Genomic DNA, 18,221 nt, shown 5'->3' with positions numbered 1-18,221 from the left:
ATAGAATGGATATTGAAGTAGTTCAATATAAAAATATTAAGAAAATGTTCTTGTCATGTGATGGTTTAACAAGACTTGAGTGTATCTGACACTCAATAAGTAAAAACACATGAGTGATTATAGATCACGAATAATATGTACAAAATCAGATGTTCTATGCTCTGAAAAGTTAGGAGCATATACCAGAATGATTCATGTGATGATCATTGGACAAACAGTAAGAATATCCATGTGTGCTTTAGAAGAACCAAGGATACATATATATTTTTATATGGGGTAATGACAAAACAAATCGCTGTAAGACGTTGCACCGATATTTGTTTGATCACATATAAAAATGAAATTCAAAATCTCAATTAGGCTAAGTGTTGTTTAAAAGGTAGCACAATGCTAGATTTAGAAGAGTTCTAAATATTGTGATGGATTCTACAAACAAAGGCATAGTATGTCATTGTTTTGACAATGACTGAGGATGTTTAAGTCGAAGAGTTCTTGGAGAACTTGGTGTAGTTCCGATAGTGTCAGAACTTTGAAGCTATATTGTGTATGACAATATTAGTGACATATTTCAGACCGCGGAATTAAGGTTCCACTAGAGGACTGAACATATAAGAATAATGCTGACTCATTTGGAAAATGAGTGATGCGTTGAGACGCAAATAAATTGCAAAATACATACGTTTCTGAGCGTGTCAGATCCGTTGACTAAAAACCTCTCCCGTGAGCAATACATGATAAAGCACCAGAAGGCCAAGGTGTTATATCTTTACAAATGTAAACTAGATTATTGACTCTAGTGCAAGTGGGAGACTGTTGGAGATATGCCCAAGAGGCAATAATAAAATAGTTATTATAATATATCTTTGTGTTTATGATAATGTTTACATACCATGCTATAATTGTATTAACCGAAACATTGATACATGTGTGTTATGTGAACAACAAGGAGTCCCTAGTAAGCCTCTTGTATAACTAGCTTGTTGATTAATAGATGATCATCGTTTCATGATCATGAACATTGGATGTTATTAATAACAAGGTTATGTCATTATGTGAATGATATAATGGACACACCCAATTAAGCGTAGCATAAGATCACGTCATTAAGTTATTTGCTATAAGCTTTCGATACATAGTTACCTAGTCCTTTCGACCATGAGATCATGTAAATCACTTATACCGGAAAGGTACTTTGATTACATCAAACGCCACTGCGTAAATGGGTGGTTATAAAGGTGGGATTAAGTATCCGGAAAGTATGAATTGAGGCATATGGATCAACAGTGGGATTTGTCCATCCCGATGACGGATAGATATACTCTGGGCCCTCTCGGTGGAATGTCGTCTAATTAGCTTGCAAGCATATGAATGGTTCATAAGAGATGACATATCACGGTACGAGTAAAGAGTACTTGTCAGGAGACAAGGTTGAACGAGGTACAGAGATACCGATGATCGAACCTCGGATAAGTAAAATATCGCGTGACAAAAGGAATCGGTATCGTATGTGAATGGTTCATTCGATCACTAAGTCATCGTTGAATATGTGGAAGCCATTATGGATCTCCAGATCCCGCTATTGGTTATTGGTCGGAGAGAGTTCTCACCCATGTCCACATAGTTCGCGAACCGTAGGGTGACACACTTAAGGTTTGATGTTGTAATAGTAGAACTTGAATATGGAATGGAGTTCGAAGTATTGTTCGAAGTCTCGGATGGGATCCCGAACATCACGAGGAGTTCCGGAATGGTCCGTAGAATAAGATTCATATATAGGAAGTCATATTCCAAGTTTGGAAATGATCCGGTGCATTTATGGAAGGTTCTAGAAGGTTTTAGAAAAGTCCGGAAGAAATCACTTTGGAAGGCGGAGTCCCGAAGGGACTCCACCTCCCATGGCCGGCCAACCCTAGTGGGGGGAGTCCAAGGTGGACTCCACCAAGGTGGCCGGCCATCCCCCACATGGAAGGGTGGGAATCCCACTTGAGGTGGGAGTCCCACCTTGGGTAGGTTTCCCTACTACATGGAAGGTTTTGGGTTGGGGTCTTATTCGAAAACTTGTAGTCCAACACTTGGGGTTCCACCTATATAATGAGGGGCATAGGGGAGGGGCCGGCCACCACAAAGCCACAAGCTGGCCACACCCCTTGAGGCCGGCCACCCCCTCTCCCAAACCCTAGCCGCCCCCTCTCTCCTCCACCTCTCCCGCACGCTTAGCGAAGCTCCGCCGGAGATCTCCATCACCACCGCCACCACGCCGTCGTGCTGCCGGATTCAAGGAGGAGCTACTACTTCCGCTGCCCGCTGGAACGGGGAGAATGACGTCGTCTTCATCAACACCGAACGTGTGACCGAGTACGGAGGTGCTGCCCGATCGTGGCACCGTGATCAAGATCTTCTACGCGCTTTTGCAAGCGGCAAGTGATCGTCTACCGCAGCAACAAGAGCCTCATCTTGTAGGCTTTGGAAATTTTCAAGGGTGAGTCTCGATCATCTCCTCGTTGCTTCCGTCTTCTAGTTTGCATCTTGGCTTGGATTGCGTTCTCGCGGTAGGAAAATTTTTGTTTTCTATGCAACGAATCCCATCAGACGTTTGGATGGTTTTTGAAGGAAAAGGTCAGACTTGCGATATTTTACTTAAGGGCTCCTTTAATTTATAGGATTTGTAAATGAATTGTGTAGGATTTGGATTCTATGAGAAATTTTCCTATACAAGTTGTTTGATTCATAGGAACACATCCTATAAAAATATTGTAGTACAAATCCTACAGAAAAAAAATATTAGGACATACCTCATGGAAATTCCTTTGCTACAATCAAACACACTTCATCTTTCTGTAGGATTCAAATGGGCATGACATCTCAATCCTATGTTTTTTCTATTCATATGCTTTCCTATCCTATAAATCGAAGGAGCCCTAAAATGAAATATAGCTAGTCACGGCTTTAATTTGTATCGAGACAACCTTTTTTTACAGTAATGGAGAGAACCACCGCCTTAACGGTGCTAAAGTTTTGGCGAACGACTCTAATAATCCACTATAAATAAATTTATCCAAAATGGCGTATCCTATTTTAGGTTTGACATGTAAATCATCAGTGTAATAATAGGAAGGGTTGCCGGCAAGGACTTGGTCATATTTGTCCAAGTCAAAAAATTGTATTGGCGCCGGTAAGTCAAAGGAGATGGTTCCAAAGTAAGTTACTTAGTAGCAAATTCACCGCAAGATAAGTTACTTAGTAGCAGGTCATGATCAGAAAAACAAATTAAAATGCTCTCATACGACCAAGCTAATTTACCATTGCAGCGGAGTATCTCTGCGCGTGTAGTCGTCGATATATACCGCTCGTCCCCTCCACCCCGAACAGCCAAACACCAACAGGGAAACAACGCGAGATCGGAACACGTACGATAGCTGCAATGGCCGGAGTAGGAACCAGCGAGGTGAAGCTGATCGCGACGTGGTCGAGCCCGTTCGTCCTGCGAGTGCGGCTCGCGCTTAGCCTCAAGGGCGTGAGTTACGAATACATTGAGGAGGACCTCAAGAGCAAGAGCCAACTGCTGCTCGAGTCCAACCCCGTATACACCAAGGTGCCGGTGCTGATCCACGACGGCAAGGCCGTCTGCGAGTCGCTCGTCATCCTGCAGTACATCGACGAGGCCTTCGCCGGCATCGGCCCCTCTCTCCTCCCGGAGGATCCCCAAGTCAACATTATCATGAGTACTTTCCTTGCATATCTTCAGTTTACATTGAGCAACAATATCACGAACATAAAGGTACTTGATATCAATGTGCTTTGTCCTCTCATGAAACATTTGATCTTTAGTAAGATATATGACATTTTAACTGTCACAAAACAAGTTAATGCAATAATCATCTCCACAAAGCTCAACATATAAACCTTTCAACCAAGAAGTCTCTTTCCAAGTTTTAGCAATACCATATATTCTGCTTCGGTTGTAGATTGGGCAACAACAGGTTATAATGTTGCTTTCCATCCGACATCCCATCCACCAACGGTGAACACATAACCTAAATTCAAGTCGGCAGCAAAATATGAAACCACATGGCCTGCGAGTTCCTCACCCGTCTTGCGAAACTTAGCAAGCTTTGGATGTGCCACGAAGGTACCTGAAAATCCACTAAACAACTTTCCAATATTCTTTACCAGGACTAGTTGAATGCCTGTGCATTGCCACAACCTTTACAAATCATTTTCTCGATGTACATATACACATAGTGCACGAGGAAATTCCGGTGGCATGGAGCATTTGCGACTTAAGACATTCTCACCAACATTTCCAGCACAACAAAGAAATATTTCAACGACAATACCATCTAGACAATGTTGAAATGTTTGGGTTACTCAAAACACTTGCCGTGCACACTCTTGATCCAATCAATAGCTGCGAAGCATACATTACAGGGTTAATTTTGGCCACAGTCAACACGCATTTGATGCTCAATTTATTTCCTACTTCGTTTTTATTGAGAATGACGAAGATTATGCAATGACTTACAATTCAATAGTATCTTTAATTACATGGTTTCACTTAGCTTCTAGGGTGTGCGATATTCCCGGTTCCGAGTTGGTGGTGGGTTTTCGTGTTTTCGGAGAATAAGTCTCTATTGGCATGATCTTCTCACATTGTCATGTTTGTAGGTGTTCTGGGATGGCTTCGAGGTTTTTGATGTATGCTCCTTGTAAAACCCTTGTTAAATAATTTAAAAAAGAAGGCATGTGCATTAATCGATGCAGATGTTAGAACATATATCTTCCTTTTCGAAGAAAAAATAGCTAATGAATTGCAAAGCCCTTGCTTCCATCATATGATGGTGGTCCTAGAAATTGACGGCTCATAACCCAATATCTAGATGCGACGATGGAAGATTGGAACGATCTTGTGATTGGATGGATGAAAGATGCCTAAAGGTGATCGATATGGCCAAATTTATAAGTGCATTGTGAAATTCACGTGTACAAGGACCTCACTAATTCGGGAGTTTTGGTAGAGGCATCTATGGCAAACAAAGGTCTCATCAGAATAAATATATGGCCATGCCTCGTCGAAAATCCACTTTAGAGCTCAAGCTCACGTCTAAATATATGTAAATCTAGATAAATCCATACTACTTATTTTTAAACGGAGAAAGTAGTACCCAACAATTTAGTTATATCTAGCAATTAGCAACAAGAAAAAAAATTCATTCTCAATTTCAAATCGTCGCACCATCACTAGGTATTGAACCAAGGCAAAAGGTTTGCCATATTTGCTGAGTAAGAATAATCATTTCACAAGTTTTACAAGCCCCGTCTGGCCAAGAAAAAAAATTGACTACCCTCGTGAAATTACATTATTTAGAGTTTTGGCACCAACAACGCACCACAAAGCCGCCTCTTCTTTAATTCTCGAAATAAACATGGTGACGGTCATAGACTTATCGTATAAACTGGAGCATTTACTTCCTTCCAAATTTTCCAAGAGACACGCATTGCGAGGGAAGTTATGTTCTTTCTGGTCTCCCCTTCCTCTTTTGTGGACCACCTCGGTCTGTCAATTTTTTGACGGTGCAAATGCCATGCTAATTTGTTGGATCAATATCTAGGCCAAACCAACTCTTCAAGTTGAACCAAACCAACATGAGAAGCGGTACTTGAAGGGACGCACAGTTTGCGAAGTTGATATGGGGTGAAGTTGATATCACAGCCGTTGATGCTATTCACGTTTCTCGAGATTTGGTTCAGTATGGTCTCACGTGAAAAGATAATCTATAGTTGCCATATGTGTAAAAATAAACAGTACTATTTAGACAAATTTAGAAGGACTTTATAAATTTAGCACGATAAATCACAGGACTACATGGGCATATTGTTCGGACTACATGCTCAAACAGCAGAGGACTCTATAGATCCAGTCAACAAAAAAAATTAATTTTTTAAAAAATATCAAATATTAGACTCATTTTGAAGAGTTCATTGCGAGGAAGCCAAATATATACAAATAAAATCTCATTTGCATTTGTTACGTGAAAGTTGTGCTCGTTTTAAAGTTATTGGTGCATTTGAAGAAGGAAATCTTTTCACATGAGTAGGCAGGAAGATGGACCTACGAATGGATATCCCAATGGGCATAAACGGTGGGGATATAACGTTCGCCACATTTCAAATGCACCGTTGCATTTAAGTTTCAAAAAAAAAAAAATGCACCGTTGCATTTCCGTACTTGAAGAGGAGGTAGGCGAGCTACCCTTGCTGTTGATTGCAAAGGTATAGTTTGGGCTCTAGAAACAAAGAGAGAACCGGTTGAATTGATCTAAGCTAGTTTTATACACAACTGCTACCGGGCATGTTGCACACACAAATGCATGCGTCACGCGTGGCGCGGCAAGGCCTCGCTCCCCACCTTGATGGCTCCAAAGCCACCGCTACGCGCGGCGAGCCTACCCGCCGCCGCGCCGCGCCTCCTCTGCGCCGGCCGCATGAGCGTGCAGGCGCCGAACTCGCACGGCGCATCCTCGGCGATGGTCTCCATCGCCGCGCCCTTCCTCCTCAGCTGGACTGCCGCCGCCGGCTCCTGGCCAACGCTAACCTTCGTCGCTGCCGCCGGCTCGGGCGCGACGCGGCGCCGCTGTTTCGAAGAGGCGCGGACGAGGTCGTCGGCGCGGTCCGAGCTCGCCCGCACGTACATGGCCGTGGCCGACCTGCCGAAGCCGGGGCCGCGGCCGCCCGCGACGGCTCCCGTCGGCATGTGGCTCGCGCACCCGGAGATGCCGCGGACGTAGAGGTCGCAGGCCGAGTTGCACGCCCGCGACAGCGCGCGCATCGGCGAGCCGAGGCCGAGGCAGAGGCACCCGCCGCCTTTCTTCATCTCCTGCGCACGTGGAGTCGGTGGCTTCTTCTTACAGAGAAACACAAATCAATCGGAGACTTGTAGCTATCTCGTCGTGGAGTTGCCTTTTTCCAGAACTCAACGGATGTCTACGTTATTCGAGTTCTTGATTGATTGTATATATATGCTGCTTTCCATCGAGCCGCATCGGCGTAAAACACGCCTTGATATTGACTTTTTTCGTTGGTGACACTCAGGTCATCCTATCCGTTGGGGTCGGCCGTTTCTAGTACCGGCGGATGACAGAGAAAAGGTCAGAATCCGCAAGTATTCTGATGGATTCGGACGAATTTGTCCACGGTTTTGAGAGCAACGTGTTGAGATCAGCTTTACCAACTCGCCCGCGCTCATCTGGCAATTCATTGAATCAGTGTATACATGCATGTTAGCCGTTTATTGAGCGTGTGTTACAAATCGGCTGACTATAATTTGTTAATGAGTAGTTTTTGCCAATTGTAGCCGTCGCCGTTGCTTGTTTCAACGCTCGCAAATCATGGGAAAACAGCGACCTCTCCTCTAAAGCATATGTCCTATTTTGTCCTAAAGGAAGCTGCCGTGAATTTCCCTTGGTTTTATACTTCGTGTGTCTCATGAAACATGTTTTAATTTGTGGCATCTGTAGAAACTAGGATTAATGATTCTTCCTGCTAGACGGCTTTGATGAAAGTTAAAGATACTTATTTTGAAGAAAGAAATGGAGGTGATTTTACAAAAATTAAGCCTTGTTAGATTTTGGTTGGATCCCTGGTTGAACAATATGGCACTATGTGTGGGGTACCCTTAGGAGGTTGCTATTTTTTTTTGTGTTGTAAGACACTATAAAAGCTTTCAATATAAGCTGGACATGAAAGGTCTTTGATCTAAAAGTAAAGTTTGACCAAGCTTTTAGAAAAAACTATCAAGAACCATGATATTATATGAAAATTATTTCACAATGTATCTGAAGGTGTTGATTTTGGATTGCCAATAATAATACCTTTTTCTAAAAAATTGGTCAAACTTCATGTATTTTAAATTTTAGAAAAATATAAGCTTTAATCATTAGAGCGGGGTACTATTTCTCTCGCCCAAGACGTTACCTTTTTTCATGTTGTCAATTCCAATTTCACTATTCCTTTTAGAAGTCCTGTGAGATTTTGCATCACTCGAATTCCATCAAAGTCTCAGTTGCACAATTTCCTGTTTTGGAGCCAAATTTTTATTAGTTGGAGCTTGACATATAATAAGTGTTTTTTACTTAATCTTTTTACCAGTTATTAGAAGAAATACCGTTGGAGCTTTTAGCAAATGGATTTGAAAGTCTAAATTACCTTTAAAGATTAATATTTTCCTTTGGCAGTTGCAGTATGATGTTACTTTGACTACAAAGAATATACCGCTCGAAAAAAGACTACAAAGAATATAAGGAAAAGAAATGGACTGGATCTTCGATTTGTTCCTTCAGTGACAACATTTTTCATTTTTTCTTCTCTTCTGTTGTGGCTAAAGTGGTTTGGGGTGCTTTAGGTTCTTGCTTCAAATCCAATTGTTGCCATAGAAACTTTTGGCAGAGTTTGGCATGGTTGTTTGCTTACATGTCGGGTGATAGGAAATGTATACTTTATTAACTTCTACCATTTGCTGGTCTATTTGGCCTACCAGGAATAAGATAACCTTTAAAATTTATGTGCTTAAATCTCTTGTGGTGATCTTTTCTGTTTTTTTTAATTATTGGGCATGTTTGTATGTTGAGGAGGATGCTGAGAAGATCAATGTGGGAGTGAAGCTGCTGATCAACATGGCGACAATGTTGGCTAGAGTCCTCGAGGAGAGTGCAATTTCAACTCAACCTTCAATTATAGCAATTCATGGACCTTCATGTGGATCCTTCTGTAATAGGTTTCTGTTTGTTTTGGACAGTTGTTGTGTTGTTTTAAACTTCTGAAAGTGTATGGTTGAGTGTCACTAGCTTTTTCTTCGTAGTGGGTGTTCGGCCACGAACACGATTTCATGGCGATGCAAGGGCAGCCTCTTTCTCGCACCCTTCTGTGTGGGCGTTATGTTGTCGGAAGAGTTTGTATTTTCTTTATGCAGTAATGGAAAGGGATGGCCCGTTTTGGAAAAATATCAGTGATGCAAGAGCGGCCTCTTTTTCGCCCCCTTCTGTCCCTATGTTTTTAAATATAAAACGTATTGGAAGTACAATTTGAACTTCCAAAACCTCTTAAGTCGTTTGGAAGCCAGGCTTTCTTTTCATTTGTAGGATTTTGAAATGAATACATGTATTCATTTCATTTACATTGTAATTCCAGAAATAGACACTTGTTTGGTTGCCACAGGAATTGCAAATGATAGCAGAATTCAATATTTAATTTGCAAATGACTTTCATAAAGAAACGCAAATGACAGGTCTCAACTTGAAATCGTGTTTACCCATGGCATCATTTTGCTGGATTTCCTAAATAAAATGACGACCCAATTCTGTGGCAATCAAACAACCTACCTATGGAATTCCAAAATGATTTTCAGGATTCTAGACCTAAATGATCATACCACGACTCTTGTTTTTATCTCAGAAAACCCTCTTATTTTTGGGAACAGAGGTTGTATGATCCACGAAGCAAATCAAACTCCCAAAACCTATTCATGTTTCGGCCGGTCAATTTTGAAAATTATTAAACTACATCAGGGCCGTCGATTTTTCCACCATAGGTCCCCAAACTTGGCGACTACTCCCTCCTATCCGCCGGCCGGCCGTCACTCTCCCCGTGCCGTACGTCCCACTCTCCCGCCGATTGACCCGCCGCCCCACTCCACCCTCCTCCTCCAGTGCGCCAGCAGCGATGTCATGGCTCGCGCGCTCCATCGCGGCGACCCTCTCCTCCGCCCCCTCCGATGACGACGACGACGACCACTCCGAGGCAAACTCCGGCGACAAGACCCCGGATCACGCCGCCGACGCTGACGCCGACACCGAAGAGGGCGAGCAGCCGGACACCCCCAGCCGTGGAGTCAAGGGAGACATCTCCGAGCTGACGGAGTCCCTCACCCGCCGCTTCTGGGGCGTCGCCACCTTCCTCGCGCCGCCGCCGGCCGAGGCCGAGGCCGAGGCGGCGGAGGCGGAGGATGAGGAGGAGGATGGGGCTCAGTCCCCACGGGTTGCTGGGATCCGGAGCGACCTCGCGGAGATCGGGGGCAGGGTCAGGAGCGGCATCTCCATGCTCTCGAACGCCAACGCCGTGGCGGAGATCTCCAAGATCGCGTCCTCGTTCCTGCCTTTCGTGCCCGAGGAGGAGGAGGAGGAGGGCGAGGTCGGGGCGGTGGGTGTGACGGAGGAGGTGGTGGTGTTCGTCAGGCACATCTCCACGCGTCCCGAGACGTGGCGCGATTTCCCCCTGTTCGTCGACGACGACCGGCACGCCGATGGTAAGATAAGAACCCCGTGCCATCAGACTTTTCTGCTGGACTTTTATTTGGACTGAACTAGTTAGCTTTTTTTTTTTTCCTATCTTGCGCTTGTTTGATTTCCAGAAAAGTGGCGATGATATGTTAGTGCTGCAGAAGACTCTGAATTCTGAGATTTTTGGAGTGGAATTATGCGTTTTTTTCTGCATTTTTTTGCAGCTATACTCATTTAACGCTTATAGCTGTTTATGCTATGGTTAGTGGAAGCTGAATTTACTGAGTTTTAGGACATGAGTGGCAGCTTCAGCTCAGTTTCACATTAGCTGTACTTGTTCACACTTATGATAGATTGCTAAGGAATTGTAGTTTGGATTAATAAATGATGTCATAACTTATAAATCCATCTGATTGCATCTGCAGATGCCAGTTAGATAGAATGGGTGCCTGAAGTGGGTTACTGTGTCCATTTTAATCCAGTCCATCACGCCTTTAATTCGAGTTTGTCCTTCTAGGAGATAATTAGTATTCCAAAAGCTGTAAGTACTTGCAACTGAGGAAGTTTTTGAAGTATAGATCGCTAGATTTAATAAAGAGAAACAATGATAGTACATGTCGGGCAATGTGTTCCGGTTCCTGATCTGCATCTTCTCGTAAATGCTTATGCGGACATTTTTGTCTCTTAACATGTAGTGTTACTTGTCAGTTTTGAACTGTTATGAAGCCACAGTTACATTAGGATTGACCATGCTATTACTGATCTACGATAACCACCCGGAGATAAATAGCTAAACAGTAAACTACTCAAGTGACAAAATTAGATGCAAGCTCAAAGCACATTTGCCAGCACCTTAATCTGATGATTCACCTAGGGACATCAAAATAAGGTCTATTTCTTTTGATACTTGTAATATCACCAGGGTACGGGTTAATACATGCAAATGAGGTCCCTCATAATAAATGGGCTGTGTCACTCATCCAGTCACTTCGATCAAATAACTCCAAGAAACATTTTCACCCTGAATGCTTTCTGTACTTGGAGAAGTTTTGATTTATATTCACGCAATCAAGGTTCCTAATGATACAAGTACATGGTCAAAACATATTGAACGAAGTATATTTATCCAACAACTTTCATAGATTTTAGCTTTTGTACATATACATAACAGATGAATTACACAATCTTCCTGTTGTTTATGGCACAATCTTAATCTTTCCTACCTACTAAATTTGGACCAGGATACTTATCAGCTATTGTGCTTTTGGCACAGACTTGGTAGAGTAATGGGTCACAAATGTGTTTTGGAATGATTATTGTAGAGTACTCATTATTATATGCTCAACTTTCCTGCAAAGCCTCTCTTTGTTATTTAGGACCAGTACTTACTGTTCACTTGAGGCCATTCTTGCATCTTGTTCCATCTTGTCAGTCATCTCTTACTTATAGCACCTGACTGATTTTCTTAATTTCCGTTGCTTATACCTGCTATGCCTTTTGTGTATAGATTTTGAACTGTCAGATACACAATATGAACATGCATTGGCTATTGAGCGTATCGTACCAAGCTTGTCATATCTCAGGACTGAGCTTTGTTCTAGTAATATGAGCGAAGCATGTTTCTGGAAGATCTACTTTGTGCTTCTTCACTCAAAACTCCACAAGCAAGATGCTGAACTTCTGTCAACTACACAAGTACACTCTCATTTCTTTGTCATATATATTGAACTAATGAATTGTGGAAATTTTCCATAGCCAATATTTAAAGCACAAGATGAATATCTTAAAATGAGTAAACTTATCTTGCTATTAATTATGATTATTGTTCCATCTCCGATATTGTTAATACTTTGCAAGATCGATCTAGAGATTAAAATTGATACTTCAAAGAAAAAGTTGGGATTTTTTTTAATGTAGTCTGCATTTTCATGTGCAAGATGTTCTTTAATGTTTGAGTACTATCTCCGCAACACATGTTTGTATGGAAACACTAGATGCTGATTGTGGTTGTTATCGTATATTCATACTGGTTTGATACATATATGGGCATGTTGTTTCCGTGCCACAAGTTTACTTGAATAATCTTGGTCGATGAACAATGAGTCTCTAGGTATACACTAGTTCTTGACAAAATTGTGGGTAACACACTAACACACATGCTATCCACATAGCAATAGCATACATGAAACAAACATAGCACTTTGCCAACTTTTTATGGTTTATATTCGTTTTTATATTACATTGTAGAGATTGCAGACTGTGGTAGATACAAGCCACATGCAAGGCATCCACATTATCAGGGTTATTAAATACAATGTGAACTACATAAAAAACAGATCATTCTCCAGCTATGGCATTTGCTCCTCAAATATTGGCATTATATTACGCACCAAGCAAGATAGATGTTCACATATCATTCCTATGATTTTTTTTATTAATATGTAATGTGAACACTAATTTCTTTGAGAGTTCTAATGAACTGCTACAAATGCTTTCCAAAACCTCAGTCCTATATGTGGTGATATAATGCTGACGAACAAGGTCAAGAGAACATATCCAGATTTGTAATGCTCTTCATTTGAAATAACTAGATCTAGATTATGGAAAGGAAACCTTTGATTGACCCAAAAAAAACATACAATCACTAGTACCGAACTGAGTACTAAGCCAGTCCATGACTCCATGCCAATTGTTGTGGGTGACACACTTTTTATCACATAACAATAGCATATGTCAAACGAACATACCATTCCAAATTAATTGTCGCTGATTTAGTACAAAGTTGTTCTGAATCAGCGACAACTAATATGGAACGGAGGGAGTAGCATTTGCCAACTTGTTATGGTTTATATTGTTTTTTTTATGTTAAGTTGCGGAGACTGGAGGCTATGGCATCTCATTAAAGAATACAGACCACATGCAAGGCATCCATATTACCAGGGTAATTAAAATACAATGTGAACTACACAAAAAATAGATCATTTTGCAGCTATGGCATTTACTCCTCAAAAATGGCATTATTTTGTGCACCAAACGTGATAGATGTTCCCATATCTTTCCTATGCAATATTAATAGCAATATGTGGTTTTAATGTGAACTTAATTAGTATAAGAGATTTAATGAGCAGTTACAAATGCATCCAAGTCCTTAGTCGTGTATGTTGTGATCCAGTGCAGACTGCCAATGTCGTGAGAACAGCTCCAGATTTCTAATCTTCATTTGAAATAATTAGATCTAGATTATGGGAAGGAAACCTGCAATTGACCCAAAAAATACCATCACTAGTACTAAACTGAGTATTAAGCAAGTTCATGCCAATTATTGTGAGTGACACACATTTTATCCACATTGCAATAGCATATCTGAAATGAACATAGCATTTTGCCAACTTCTATGTTTTATATTAGTTTTTATGTTAAGTCGCGGAGACTGGAGACAATAACAACTCATGAAAGAAACAAACATAGGAAAGATACTAACTGGAAAATCTTAACTTCTTAAGATAAAGAGACAATGATCTCTTGGGAACCTTATCCTGAAAGTCCAGCGCTCCCTCCTTGGGTGCCTGGTGCTGCTGTGCCCCGCGCCTACATGTCATGCCACACATGACATCTCTCCCCCCTCGATGAACAACTCGTCCTCGAGCTGGAACTGAGGATAATGTTCCTTGAAATTGGGCACATCTTCCCATGATGCCTCAGACGGTGGCTGGCCAGCCCACTGTACGAGCACTTGCCAGATGTTGCGGCTAACCCGGGCACAAAGGACACGCTGGGGCGTTGGAAGGACCCACCCGTTGAAGAGCTCTGGCAGAGGGAGCTGTGCCATTGAACTCCTTGAGGAGGCTGACATGAAAAACATTGTGGATCCTCGCCCATGGTGGCAACTCCAAGCGATATGCTACTGAGTTGATTTTAGCAATGACCTTGCATGGTCCATAGAACTTGGGGGCCAACTTCCCTTTAGCGTTGGTGCCTAAGAAGGCAGCTGGTCGGTTGAGTAGAGCCACCGCAACATTACAGATATCGCCTTGCTTGTACGTACGGACCGAAGGATGGTTGCGTCCGTAAACCCCTTTGAATGGTGTGTCCTGCAATGCTGTGTGGAATGACGTGTCGTAGCAGTACTCTGCCCAAGGTAGCGCCTGTAGTCATTGTCGAGGGCGGTTGTCAGTAATGCCACGCAAGTAAAATGGAAATGACGTGGTTGACTGCCTCAGACTGGCCATCTGACGCAGATGGAATGCTGAGCTCAAGCTCAAGTGAACGCCAGCCTGCCCAAAGAGCCTGAAGCCAGAAGCAAACACTGTTTCGCGGTCGGAAACTATGGAGATGGGAAATCCATGTCGGTGAATAAAGCTTTGGCCACTGTTTCAGCGGTATAAGGGTGGGTAAGCAGAATGAAGTGGCCGTACTTTGAGAACCTGTCCAGGAAGCCCCCTCGATAAAATCCGTTCAGATGTCAGTCCAGACCTAGGAAGGCACCTCTAGCGGCTGAAGGAGGCCTGCCCGGTGGAGTTACTCTGTCTTGTTGCGCTGGCACACCAGGCAAGTGTCTATGTAGTCTTGGAGCACGACTCGTGCACGGGGAACATGAAAATCATGGCGAAGTCGATGGAGGGATTTCTGCACTCCCTCGTGCCCAACGTCATGTGCAACAGCGAGAATTTTGGGCAACAGTTCAGAATAGTGATATTTAGGCATGAACCTCGAATGTGAGGAGAACATCAGTCACCGTCCAAGGTGCAGTCATGGTACCTGCAGCAAGCTGATCACACAGAGCCAGCAATGCATGATCTGTAGTGTTGGCTGCACGAAGCTTGTCGAAGAGGTCGAAGGTTGGATCGGTGATGGCTCAGACTAGTAGCTCCTCGGTGTTGCGACGCGAGAGTGCGTCGGCTGCGATGTTGAGGCGACCCGGCTTGTACTCAGTGGTGTTGAGGGATCGTTGATAGACGCTGGTCGAGGAGGAACTTGAGGCTGAAGTGGTCTGTCCGCACAATGAATGCCTGACCTCAGAGGTATGTCCGCCAATGTCGCACTCAGTGGTGTTGAGGGATCGTTGGTAGACACTGGTTGAGGAGGAACTTGAGGCTGAAGTTGTCTGTCCGCACAACGAATGCCCGATCCCAAAGATATGGCTGCCAATGTCGCACTGCCTAAACAAGGTAACCAGCTCACACTCGTAAGCTGCCAAGGAAGTATGATGTGGAGCTATTGCCCGACTGAAGTAGGCGATGGGCCCAACACCTTGGTTCATAACATCGCCGAATCCTGACTCTAAGGCATCACACTCCACGATGAATGTCTCAGCAAAGTCTGGCAGCTGTAGCATGGGGGCAGTTGTGGGTGTTGTCTTGAGTTCCAAGAACGCATGTGCGCTGTGCTGCCTCCTTTGACCACGAGAATGCCTCCCTTTTGGGAGTTGTGTGAGGTGCTGCAATGTTCCCGAAGTGTTGGATGAACTTCCGGCAGTAGTTGAGAAGACCCAAAAAGCCACGCACTGCGGTGCAGACTTGGGTGCTGGCCAATCGACAACTGCCTTGATCTGTTGTCAATGCCCACGCCTGCAACTGAGATGGCGTGGCCAAGGTAAGTGATAGACGACTCCGCAAACGAACACGTGGAATGTTTAAAAGGAGTTGTGCTTGCACATGAGTAGGAGGACAATGCGGGCATGGGGAAGGTGCTCCGACCAAGATGCACTATAAATCAAAATGTCATCAAAGAAAGCGAGCACAATTTGTTGAAGGAGTGGCCAAAGGACCTCATTCATCAAAGCTTGGAACGTTGATGGGGCGTTTGTCAAGCCAAACGGCATAGTCAGGAACTCAAATAGAGCCCCTTGTGTACAGAAGGTTGCCTTCTTGATGTCCTCTGGATGCATCCGAACTTGGTGGAGGTCTAACTTTGTGAAAAAGTGGCCTCCGAGGGACGATTGCGGTTGCCTGATCCTATGGACGATGTAGATACTGGTGATGAAAGCAGGACAAGGCTCTCGTACGCACGTGCCAAGTCCATGGTGTCATCCAAGGTCACCGGTTTCTGGACCTTTACATGAGTCTTGAAGGGCTCCGTCCAAGTTGTTGGTGAAGAGGTGAATTTCCCGCCGCTCGGACATGGGTTCAACACGCGCCAAGCGAGTTAGAAACTGCTCCTGATAGTCCGCCACCGTACCGGTGTGATGCAGGGAGACCAAGTCCCTCTCAGTATTGGCCCAGGAAGGGGGCCCAAAGCACTTGTCGGCGAGCTCGACGAAGTTATCCGACGGGTTGCCCCTTGGTTCGTTCCAGCTGGTTGTACCATAGCTGAGCGAGGCCTGTCATGTGAAGGCTTCCTGCCATGTCCGCTCTTCTGCTGGCATGCGCTGTCCCGGAAGAGCTGGTCTCACCGGTTCAGCCATGGCAGTGGGACCTCCCTCCCGTCAATGGTAGGGAAGTCCATCTTGGCGAAGAGACGAACCTTGGCCCCCTCCCCCCCTATGAGAATCCAGAACAGGAAGGGTCCATATTACATCGTTATGAAATTGCATACTATCACAAAAAATGTCATTGTTGTGAGTCCATATTACAATGTTAATGGTACCATGTGTATTCTCTTTTATCAACATATGCATACAAATATACCACTCTTTGGAAACTACATTAAAAATGTTGTTAACTATCAACAATGTAAAATGTGAAGTGTGAATCATATTTAGTAATGCTAGAAAAGGGGGTTAAATATTACCTCAATATATTCTCTTTTGCGCAGATCCTGGAAGCAAGAGAAGAGTTGTTGCAAAGCTCCCCGAGGATGAAAAAGCTAGGATCCCAGGGGCCTAGGGGCTCATCAGAAAACAAGGATACTCCATCTACCCAAGCTGAAGATACAGAGTTCTCAGCGTCAAGCATCCAATACAAGAGTGGGCTGTCTGAAGCAACAACGTTCCAAGAACCAACTCCTGACCCTTTGCCAGGTGTTGAGGCCATCAAGCATCCTATTTCAACCAGCGAGTTGGAAATAGTTGACAAGTCTGTAATTGAAGAAGTGCTGGTGGTGAAAAATGAGATGATGAATATATCTGAGAAGCCTAAGCTTAATACCCCAGAGGATGACGACGATAAAGAAGTGGAGGAGTGGCTAGAGGATATGGATCATGTGTCCAGCAAATCAGGCAACATCACTTTTGCTGGGCATGATGAAGATGAGGATGTGTCATTCAGCGACCTGGAGGATGACGATGATGATTAAGGGATGGCTGGTAATTACCCACCGTCAGCTCGTGGCCTTGTGTCAATTACATAGTCTGTGGCATCAAGAGAAAAACTCGCTGTCAATGAAGGATCATAGCTTGCGTAGATATTACAGCTTGAACGGCGTGGTAGTAGAATCACGGCGAGTTGTATCTTTGGGGTTTGTTTTCTTGATTCTACTTGTATAATTTACTTATGTGTCGTAATTGTCTGTACATAGAAACCAGTACCTGACGCTGGTGTGTAACTACCACCGCTGCTCTGCGCTGACGCTGAGATTCTGAATGTAGATACCACAATACAATCTAAAGCTGTCAGATATTGTGTAACTGGTAGTAAAATCATTCTATTTGAGAGGTCGGGGCAGGGATACATGAGCACCCTAGAGCCTCACATCTCTATCTTGATCTTGTTTGCTGAGGCTACTGCTAAAACTCCAAGTTGCAGCAATATTCACTGTATTGCATAGGATTGCACGCCTTCAGGTTTCTAATCCTAGTTTGAAATAACTAGATCTAAATAATTAGATCTAAAACTATGGGAAGAAACCTGCAAATAACCCAAAATCATACCATCACTGATATCGAAAAGCCTGTTCAAAAAAATATATCAAAAAGAGTATTATGTGCAATTCTTGCGGAAATCCAATTCGGCTCCTGGGTTCATATGGTACCTCTAGCAAAAAATTATGTTTTGAAATGTTGAAATTTTTTGA

At 43.5% G+C, this 18,221-nt stretch overlaps 3 protein-coding genes across 3 annotated transcripts; 2 read left to right on the top strand and 1 right to left on the bottom strand.

Annotated features, from left to right (window-relative positions):
• The first annotated feature begins 3,421 nt into the window (after positions 1–3,421).
• Positions 3,422–4,710, top strand: LOC127340078 (probable glutathione S-transferase). Its single transcript, XM_051365856.2, has 2 exons — positions 3,422–3,778; positions 4,666–4,710. The coding sequence occupies exons 1-2, from the start codon at positions 3,422–3,424 to the stop codon at positions 4,708–4,710; spliced, it is 402 nt and encodes a 133-aa protein (XP_051221816.1).
• A 1,498-nt stretch (positions 4,711–6,208) lies between these two features.
• On the bottom strand, positions 6,209–7,005 carry LOC127338717 (uncharacterized). Its single transcript, XM_051364726.2, has one exon. It carries the CDS (start codon positions 6,869–6,871, stop codon positions 6,374–6,376), a length of 498 nt encoding a protein of 165 aa, XP_051220686.1. The 5' UTR covers positions 6,872–7,005; the 3' UTR covers positions 6,209–6,373.
• A 2,676-nt stretch (positions 7,006–9,681) lies between these two features.
• Positions 9,682–17,907, top strand: LOC127344633 (uncharacterized). The gene is made up of 3 exons (XM_051370946.2): positions 9,682–10,297; positions 11,779–11,966; positions 17,025–17,907. The coding sequence occupies exons 1-3, from the start codon at positions 9,715–9,717 to the stop codon at positions 17,502–17,504; spliced, it is 1,251 nt and encodes a 416-aa protein (XP_051226906.1). The 5' UTR covers positions 9,682–9,714; the 3' UTR covers positions 17,505–17,907.
• Positions 17,908–18,221: the final 314 nt, after the last annotated feature.

This window comes from Lolium perenne, chromosome 3 (genome assembly GCF_019359855.2).
Source record: "Lolium perenne isolate Kyuss_39 chromosome 3, Kyuss_2.0, whole genome shotgun sequence".
In the NCBI taxonomy this organism is placed as follows: domain Eukaryota; kingdom Viridiplantae; phylum Streptophyta; class Magnoliopsida; order Poales; family Poaceae; genus Lolium; species Lolium perenne.
This window is presented reverse-complemented; position numbering and strand designations above follow the sequence as displayed.